This window comes from Sarcophilus harrisii, chromosome 2, assembly GCF_902635505.1.
Source record: "Sarcophilus harrisii chromosome 2, mSarHar1.11, whole genome shotgun sequence".
Taxonomy (NCBI): domain Eukaryota; kingdom Metazoa; phylum Chordata; class Mammalia; order Dasyuromorphia; family Dasyuridae; genus Sarcophilus; species Sarcophilus harrisii.
This window is the reverse complement of record NC_045427.1, coordinates 36,036,276-36,046,666: the sequence shown is the minus strand read 5'-3', so window position 1 is coordinate 36,046,666 and position 10,391 is coordinate 36,036,276. Positions and strand designations below refer to the sequence as shown.

At 39.4% G+C, this 10,391-nt stretch overlaps 1 protein-coding gene across 1 annotated transcript; it reads left to right on the top strand.

Moving 5' to 3' along the window:
- The first annotated feature begins 5,962 nt into the window (after positions 1–5,962).
- LOC111718723 (PI-actitoxin-Axm2b-like) lies at positions 5,963–9,853 on the top strand. The gene is made up of 3 exons (XM_023495222.2): positions 5,963–6,073; positions 9,249–9,416; positions 9,779–9,853. The coding sequence occupies exons 1-3, from the start codon at positions 6,001–6,003 to the stop codon at positions 9,802–9,804; spliced, it is 267 nt and encodes an 88-aa protein (XP_023350990.2). The 5' UTR covers positions 5,963–6,000; the 3' UTR covers positions 9,805–9,853.
- The last annotated feature ends 538 nt before the right edge of the window (positions 9,854–10,391 follow it).

The window sequence follows — 10,391 nt, the reverse complement described above, 5'->3', positions numbered from 1 at the left end:
ACCTCTCCTCAGCGGAATAGTTAAAGGAGAACAATTTGTTCCAATGGCCATAAAGACAAATGAAGCGGGCACTATGAATTGCTTAAAGCTTGGCCAGATAGCAAAGACACTAAGGTCATCCACTACCTCCTGGGCCAGGGCCAATGTATTTGTCCTGCCACTGGACTTTGATGACTCTGGAAGAGAGGATGAGGCTGATGACTTTGTCAAACTTTGCCTTATTTAAATCTAATTCATGCACAAGTCAAGAATCACCCATGATCTTATTGGTTCTCTTCAAAAAAGAAGGTCAAACAACAACAATCTAGTCTTGGGGAAATAAGACAAGAAAAAGCTAGAGAGAGAGAGAGAAAGCTACACTAGAAATTAAAGACCTATAAGAAGTGGATCCCAAAAGAGAAAGATACTCATTTATAGCTCTACACACAACTCTATCATAGGGACCAACTAATGGTAGCCTTGGAGCAGAACTACATTCTTGTTATTTAACCTTACAATAGATGAGAAGAGTCCAGGTGTGGAGAACCAGTAGTATAATCCCCCAGCTCAAGCAATAGTAGCTCTGAAGTGAGAAACCATGTGGCTATAATCATTTAAATCCTAGTTTGAGGGAAGTACCAAAGACTTCAGAAATCAGGTTCTGGCACATTGTTTAAGAGCCGGAGGAGGAGCAATGGACTGAGACGTAATATAGAAGAAGAAAAACTTCTGAGGACTCTGCTCTCCATCACTAATGCAAGTGATTAGATGACCCATGTCCAGTGAGAAAGGGAGTTGCTTCTTTAGCATCCCCAAATTCATTTTCATTCTAATGGGAATTGAAACCTTCAAGAAAGGAGGGATAATTCCAGAGGTACAATCTGGTATAGAAAGTAGGACTCACAAGAATGGGGGAGGAGGGAATGAAGGAGAAGTAAGAAGAAATGCTAACAAAGCCTTCCCATGGCCCAGGGTCCTTCTGGCAACCAGTATGTGAGACAGACATCCAGGAGAATTTTATCTAACTGCCATCTATACTACAACCAAAATTCTTCTGGAGTAGCTGGAGTGATGGTTACTATAGTTCCAACCATATAGTAAGAGGCAAATGTCAACATAGACTTAGAAAAAAAGCTCAAATATGATTCCCTACCAAAACTGTGGTTGACTGGACCTTCCAGGTTTAGAAGTCTGGGGAAATAGGGTGGAGTGACAGTGAGAGAGAATAGGGAGGAAATCAAGGTTAGGATTCCAAGTCTCATTAAGATTGTCAGGTATGGGAGTTACTAACATTGATATTATCACCCTCAGCCGTGGAGAGGGGGAAACAGTTCCAGACTCAAGTGGATTGGGTTAATTTCTGGGGAGGAAGATAATCCAAAGAAAGGGAATCAGATTTTCTTTGAATTCTCTGGTAAAGTTTGCCCCCAGCCTCATCCCAGAGCTCTAAGAAAAATCTTTGCAATACACTTATGTATCATTTATGTCTAGAGTTTCCTCCCAAAAGGTGTAACAGAATGCCTTCTAGAAAGTCTTTCAGTATACCAAATGGGACTTATCAGGAATAGAATAGCTATGTATTTCCTCTACCAAAAAGAAATGCATAAAGATTCATTCACAAAATACTGATAAACACTGATTGGCAACTATTTAAAATATGCCATCAGTAATCTACCATTCTGGTAAAAATTCCTAGGAGGGCTGTGGAACTGCTGAACAAATAATTCATTTGACCTGAGTTGTCTGCACAGTTATAAGTATGAATCTCCTAAATAAAGGCATAATTGGTGCCCTCTTTTCACCTTTTAATGATTTGTAGCTTCCTGATGGTAGGGATCTCCCCTCTGACAAACTGTGGTGGAGATCATCTCCCGTGGATCAACTAATAACCTCAGTCCAGGAGTTCCTGAATTCTCCAACTCGTGAGGTAGCCAGCAAGGCTAAAATATTTGTAGTAATAGTAATAGTACTAGTACTAGCAACAATAACTGGGTATATAAGGAAGGATGGAAAGGTCTTATCTTTCAATGAAATGATGGATTAATGAAACACTTTCATGTGGATTCAGATCAAATCTAAGTGTCAGTCTTAGAAAGCTTTCTAAGACTGAAAGCTTTATCTCAACTACGTGGTGTCCCTATCTATAATTTTAAGCAGTACACAGATGGTCATCATGCTAACTGGAATACCAGTCACTTCATAACTGAGGAGCTGATTTAAATATCCATATTTCATATCCATTAAGTTCAAAAAGCTTCCAGTTCTTCTTTTTCTCTTTCTAATGTAACAAGCAAGATAAGTTTTATTCCCACATGGAGCAACAAATGAAGAATGGAGGATTTGGGAGCTGGCTACATTTATTATTGGTCACCTAATCTCAACCTGCCATTTTTGTTTCTACTTTCTGAGCTCTGTAGCATTTTAGAGCATGTGAAGTGGGGATTTAGTTCCCATTCATATACTTGCACTTTTTCTTGTTCAAAATAATTAAGCAATAAACTACAGAAACCTCCTTCCCCAATAGTTCATTGTAAGGCTCTCTCTTATCTCCTATTACTCAGGTATCTCTCCTCCTTCACCCCTGTCTCATCTGATGAGATGGCCTTACTCCTTACCAAGGCTAACTTCTCTACCTATCCAAGTGATCCCATTCTATCTGTCCTCTCCAATAAATTGTCCCCTCTGTCATCCTCACTCTTTTGCTTTTTTTTTTAGTCTTGTCCACTCCACTAACTCCTTCTCTATCACCCTCAAATATGTTGCTGTCATCCCCCCAACCCTCACCTGATCCTTCCACCCCTGCTAACCATTGTCCTATATCTCTTCTGTCCTTTATACTTAAACTTCCCTTCAGATATCTGGAATTGGATGTACAGTAGATATCTTTAAGTTAACATGTCCAAAAAGGAGCTCATTATTTTTCCCTTCACATCTATCTTTCCTATTACTATCAAGTGCAACAGCAAACTCCTGGTCATTCAGGCTCACACCCTATAAGCCATTGCCAAGATGTCGTTCCATTTCTCCTCTGACACTTACCTCTATTGTAAGCCCTCATCACCTCATGACTGAATTATTACAGTAGCTGCTATGTTCCGCCTCTCTCAAGTCTCTCTCCATGTCATTCATCCTTCTTGCAGCCAAAGTGATCCTCCTAAAGCCCAGCTCTGGGATGAAAATAATATGAGCTGGGAAAACCAAAAATAGTCACTTAAGTTTCCCCCTGGATGAGATCTGGAACTTTCTTGGTTGAGTTACCCAACCCTTGAGTTGAGCTCCCAGTAGGAGAGCGCCTTCAATCTGATATATATTTTTTCGTATCTATACTTTCTCTGATTTCTGTTTTTCTATTGACTTGGATGAATGAGTTTTGAGGGGGTTAAGGAGTTTGGGTTTATTTTTGTTTTTGTTTTTGCTGAGGCAATTGGGATTAAGTGACTTGTCCAGGATCACACAGCTAGGAAGTGTTAAATGTCTTTGGCTAGATTTGAACTCGGGTCCTTCTGATTTCAAGTCTGATGCTCTATCTACTGTGCCACCTTAGCTGCCCTCGGATTGTTTGTTTGTTTGTTTGTTTTCTATTTGCTATATGTGTTCAATGCAAAACTGGCATTTAGTGATAAGGGTTTCAAGCTTTGGACATAAAGCTTGAGGTTCTCCTTTCCCATTTATGACTAGTGACTAGGAGGTGAAACTTAAAATTACTGCCCCTGGGTTAACAATATTTCAGAGAACAGATAGATATAATTCTATCCTGGTAGCCCCATCTTCTTATGTGCTTTCCTTTAAAAAAAAGTCCTTTTTTCCTTTCTCCTTTCTTCCTTTTTTTCCTTCCTTTCTCCTCTCTTCCCCTTTCTTCCCCTCTTTTTTTTTCCTGTCCTCCCTTCCCCTTTCCTCTATTCCCCTTTCTTTTCTTCTTCTTTTTCCTTTCCCCTCTCCTCTCCCCTTTTCCTCTTTCTCCTTCTTCTTCCCTTCCCTTTCCTGCCTCTTTCTCCCCTTTCCTCTTTTTGGACACTGGTAGTCTCTCCCTTAAACTTCCAGTGAAATAGACAGGATACCTATCACTTCTCTCAAGAATAAGGGTCTTGATCTGATCCACCACCTCAGCCTTTATTGTAATAATCCAAAGACTTGAACCTCTTCCAAAGGAAACTAGACATAAAAGACCTTCCCATCCTCATGTCCCAAGTACCTCCTCTTTAGTGAACCAGCAATATCACATCCTTGACTCAGTTATCTTGAAGATCAACTAGGTGGTACCCCTATCTATAATTTTAAGCAGTACACAGATGGCACCAAAATTCAAATCAAATCATTACAAGCTTAGTTTGTACTTCAATGCCACCATCAGGTCATAAGATATATATATATATATATATATATATATATATATATATATATATATATATGTGTGTGTGTGTGTGTGTGTGGGCATTGTCAGGTAGATAACAGAAGCAGAATCCAAGCTGGCCCAACCAACTTAGATCCACCCTACAGAGAATCTGGCTTTTCTTGTGCAGCACGATATTTGTGGAACTATGTGTAGAAGAACTGCACATATTTAACATATATCAGATTACTTGCCATCTAGGGGGAGAAGGTGGGAAGAAGGGAGGGAAAAATTTTGGAACACAAGGTTTTGCAAGGGTCAATATTGAAAATTATCCGTGCATATGTTTTGTTATTATTATTATTATTATTTAAAAATTTTTTTTTTTTGCTGAGGCAATTGGGTGTGCATATGTTTTGAAAATAAAAAGCTTTAATTAAAAAAAACTCAGCCAAGTGCTTCCATGGTAGGAGATCTGAACACAAAAAAGACATGTACAAGGGAGAAATGTATAAGAGGAAATTATCTGGAATTAATAGTGATTTATTTAAAAATCTATTTGCAAATGAAAACTGCTTCTCAATGAGTAGGAGTCTAATAAATATTTGTTGAATAAAATGAATTTATGTTCCCAATTCTGCCTCTTGCTATGGTCCCAGCTGGGTTTTCTCTAAAGTTATAATAGTTTTGAAAGAGTCAATAACTTTATCTCTCCCCTCCCTCAGGTTGAGTTGTATCTGTCCCCTTTTTAATACTATCTCATATGGGTTTTTCCCTGAATAGCAACAGAATGAAATGGAGCTGAACAAAACAGAAGGTGAGGAGATGGGATAGGACGGGGATGGGATGGGGTAGAATGAATAGGTGCCACCTTTGTGACTAGGATCTAATCTATCAGCAATGATTATTATTTCTTGTCAATCTCAAGCCAGCCACCACTTATTGGTCATCTCCTGGGCATGCCTGGATGTTTAACTTTCTCACTCTTCTCCCCTCCCTCTCTCTTTCTGACTCTAGCTCAGAGAATGGCAGTCAAATCATGGTGATTTTTTCTGAAAAGAATAAGTCAATCATTTGTCCAATGGCTTCAGTTCTCCTCTTTGGCAAACAACCATTCCACTCTGGGTTATCTTTCCCTACAAGAATGCTTGCATTCTTTTATTTGTTCAATAGCAGTCTTCCTCACTTCTGTTTGTTTCCTCAATATATAACACAGTACCTAGCATACAGTAAGTGCTTAATGAATGCTTTTTTTTTCTTTTTTTCACTTATTCTGAAGATAATGGAGCTGAGAACATATTGTCCTTGCTGATTTATTAATTCAATGGATATTTATTGAACTGGTATGTTTAAGGCCCTGGGTGGGAATTCCACATCTTTGTGGGAGTCAAGGTTGGGATGCCAGATTAGTTTAAGCTCCAAAGGAGGTATAGAGAGAGCATGACCTCTGATGAGTGGACAGCCTGTTCCAAAGAACTCGCTGTCTGTTCATGTGCTTCCTGGGGGGTTCTGACCCTGAGGCACTATCAGGGAGATAGAACATTGTAGGGTTGGCTAATAGTCAACCTGTTGACCCTGTGACCTGTCTTTGTTCTTCTGAGGTCCTCCCCTACTCCCAGTCTTCTCTTTATGGGCCTCAGGAGAGCCTCCCAACTCCCTCTCCAGGTTACACTTTTCCATAGAGTGACACCATGAGATCCTGGGCACTTCTCACCCTCCTAATGCTGCTCTTCACCCTCTGCCCAGAATTGAAGGCTACAACAGGTGGGTGTAGGAAATATGTACCTGAGGAGATTAGACATAGGGAGGGATCTGAATGGTTCTAGATACTGGACTCCCAGAAGGGTTTGCCTTTCAGATGGGATTCTATCACCCCATCAAACTCTTCCTTCCCACCCTCTCCTAGGATTAAACAAACCAGACAGCCCCATCCCAAGAGACTGGATCTTAAAATCTTTGCACAGGGGAAACAAAATAAGTGAGGAATAGGAGAAAAGAAGAGGTTCTCATCTTCACTAGTATCACCAAAAATAGCCTTTTCCCATACCCAAGCCCCTTAGAGCAAGATGGAGTCAAGAGAGTTGGAGTGAGAGCTAATATTTTTGTCTAACTAGTCCAACTCATCCTCTGCAATTGAAAAAAAAAAATGAGCTATACCAAATTCTGATTGGGAACACGAAGAAAAAGTCACAATGAGTCATTTTTCTAGCCCAGGAAAGCTAAATTAGAGCCATCTCCAAGCTGCCTTCCTACTGGTTCTGATTTAGCCTCTTGGAAAAAGTCCAAGTGGTCTTTTGGCCTCTGTTTAATGCCGAAATTTCAGCATTAAAGATCAGAGCCTCCTAAAGGAAAAGTTAGGGCTTAGAGAGGACAATGGCCCCAGGACAAAGAAGATACATGGATCCTGGATAGTTTCCTTTTAGCATCTTGATGCTTCCTCTCACAAAAACCCCTTTCTTCCTTGACCTCTGCCATTCCCCACTCTCCTGGGAGCTATGGGATTTCCTTATTGGACCATTTCATCAAAGTTTGGGCTTCTGGAGCAAGGCTATACCTATGTCATCTTGAATACTAAGCAGCCACAGTCAGTTGTCCTATTAGTTCAAATATATACTAAGGAACCACTGTATCATGTATATAGTTTGGACAACTACAGTTTTGGAGACCCTGCAAATAGCATTTCCTATTTCTGAATAGATCAAAAAGAAAAAAAAAAAAGATCTAACTTCCCTGATGAGTTTTGATCCCATAGAAAAAGATTCAGCTAACCTGGACTCAAAATCCAGATGGTAGCTCCTATGTGTGCTTGGCACACATGTCACTTTTCTCTGTACCTCTGTTTCCTCCTATGTACAATAATTATAGGTTAGACCCAATGATCTCCAAAGGCCCTTTCAGCTCTGACTTTCCACTACTCTATAAAAAACAGAGATTTCTCTTACTATCCCTCCCCTACATCCTCCTTTTCACACTTCATCCCCTCAGCTCCACTCTCCAAAAAAAATTAAGGAGTCTTACTTACCAAAAGATGCAAAAAAGATGTTAATATCTAAGAATGATATACTTGAAGTCAAAAAATACATCACTTTAAAATCCCACTTCTGAGATTACTGAGCTGCTTATTTATCCTGAGACTTGATTTCCTTTTTTTTGAAGAATACAATATTCACAGATATAGTAATTCCTATTGTCACCCTTCGTGCTATTTCAAGGGTCAACTGAGATTATATATGTAAAGTGCTTTGCAGAGTTTTAAGTGTTATCCTAATTATCATCCCAATAATAAAATAAGTTATTATTATTACTAGAATGATGATATAAGCTACAATTTTTGCTGTTACTTGTCAAACTCACATAGCAGAAAGGCTCCCTGTAGGCCATATATTGATTTTAAAAAACCACAAATTAACATTATCTATACCATATTATATTTTTATTTCTTATTTTCCTATATAATATATATAAATATGCTTGTGTTTTATATCATATATTATATGTTGTGTTATATTTGTATACATAATATAATATATATTACTATGTTGCATATTAGTTGTATATTATATTTATATTCGTATATTGTATTTTATATGCATATTGTAGTATTAGACATTATATTTTAATCTTATATTTTACATTTTTATTTGTATACTGTATTATTTTACATATTTATTATTTTATTTTTATATATTATATTTATTATTAAATATTGTGTTAATTATTAAATATTACATAACATTTATTATATTATTTTATATCACATTATACTTATATATTAATAATTATATATTCTATTATAGATTCATATAATAGATATTATTTACATTCTATTTATATTAAATTTTATATATTATATCATATTTGTATATCATATATTTTATATTCATTTATTTTGTTATATTTGTGCATTGTTTTTATATTATCTTATTTATATAGTTTGTATTATAAATATTTTTATTTACTTTACCCTGGTTTTTGAATGCTCTCAGTAATGCAGGTCTCATCCGGCCATGAATTTAATGTAAAGGATGCTATGTCCAAATAATCTCTCCCAATCTTTGTCATGATCCCTGGAATGTCCTTTGAAGGGTCACCCTGTGATAGCAGGGTGCCAGGGAAAGGATGCTGGATGAGAAGTCAAAGAATGGTATTTAAGTCCCAGCTCTATATCTATGTTATCCTGACACATAAGTCACTTAACCTCCCTGAGCCTCAGTTATCCTAATCTGTAAAGACCAATGACTTGGACTGCTTGACTTCTAAGATTCCTTCTAATCTGATGTTCCATTTCCTCTTTTTTGACATTCTATGTTCCACTTCCCGATCTCATTGTAACATCTGTATCTATAAAACTCCATTTCCCAGAGTTCCCTACCAAAAATGCACCCTCCTACAAGAGGACTCTTATCAGCTCCTACCTTAGTAAGGATTAGTACCCAGCTATCAGGGATAGAGGCATTCCGTAGGGCAGAGAAGAGGTGTTGTCATCAAGGACCTGGGGTAACCAGGTTAGAACCCCTGCAATGGAACACTGAGGCACTCTGGATTGGGTATCACAGGACCTGAGTTCCAATCCTGCCTGGCCTTAAAATCTCTTGTCTTTTCTAAGCCTCTATTTCTTCATCTATACAATGAATGGGTTAATCTAGTCAGGGGTCCTCAAACTATGGCCGCAGGACAGATGCAGCAGCTGAGGACGTTTATCCCCCTCACCCAGGGCTTTGAAGTTTCTTTATTTAAAGTCCCACAAAACAAAGTTTTTGTTTTTAATATAATCCGGCCCTCCAACAGTCCAAGGGACAGTGAACTGGCCCCCTATTTTAAAAGTTTGAGGACCCCTGATCTAGATGTGTGTTATGGCTCTAAGGTATATGAAATGTCATTTCCAGATGCTTCATCTACCATCTCTATGGTCCCCTTCCCTCCCCTGCTCTCCCTTCAGGTCTATGTAACATGAAGGAAGACCAAGGCTCCTGTCGGGGCTACTTCCTGCGCTGGTTCTATAACAAGATCTCCAAAAAGTGTGAAACCTTCATCTATGGTGGCTGTGGGGGCAACAGAAACAACTTCTACTCCAAAATTCAGTGTGTAGGAAAATGTATCTTCTGGGGTAAGGTTTCACTGGGGCTCAGGGTGGCCACGGTCATCATTGCCCCTGGCCCATGCACATGTAGATCCACTGGGGAGCTGAGGCTTGAAGGTGAAAATCAGGGGACTATATGGGAAGCTTGGGCATTCACTGGGAGAGCAACAGTTTATAGGTAGCCAGAAGGTCACATGAAGTCACTGAGCTCAGAGGACAAGGGAATAGAAGGTGGGAGCTGGGCAGGGAAAGCAGAAAGGGAAAGGGGGAAAGACACTTTCGAAATGTTGACAATTTTTTCCCTTGGCTGGTATTGGGAGGGGTAGAGGATGCTGTTATACAATACAATCTATGTTCAGAACTAAGATGATTTCCTACCCCCCTCCCAGCTCAAAGCTCTCATCCATACTCATGATCTCACCTTGGGCTCCATGACCATCATTCTTCTCCAAGTGATGAGAAAGTAAGTGCAGAACTTCAGAATGTATCAATAATACCCAGAGACTATGAGAATGAAGGTTTTGGGGCAGGGGCAAAGGCCACAGTGGCCAAGATGCCCGAGTAAGAATTCTTGGGTCTGTCCACATGACACAAGTCCACATAGCCTGCTCCCTGGCTAGAGAGACCGCCAACGGAAGACCCTGGAAGGGAGCAGAACTCAATCCCTCAAATCTTTTTGTCTGATTCACTCCTGGGGGTGAAGGGAAGAGGGCTGAGAGAAATGGTCACCTGGGAAAGGTAAAGGAGAGGAAAAGTGAGCAAGTCTGATGATGTGACAAATCTGGAAGTTTTTGTTTTCCAGGATTAAGGGAAGAAACCAACTGCTACCAAGCCCGGCTTCCCCTATCCTCCAGTGGATTCACCCTCCAGCCCTCCAAGCCAGATCCTGGTCTCCTTGATTCTACTCCAATGTTCACTCCAGGAACCGTTTCCTCTCTTCCCCCCCTCTAGCTGCACTCTCCCTATCTCTCTCCATAAACTCTCAGTCCCATGTTCTCCAAT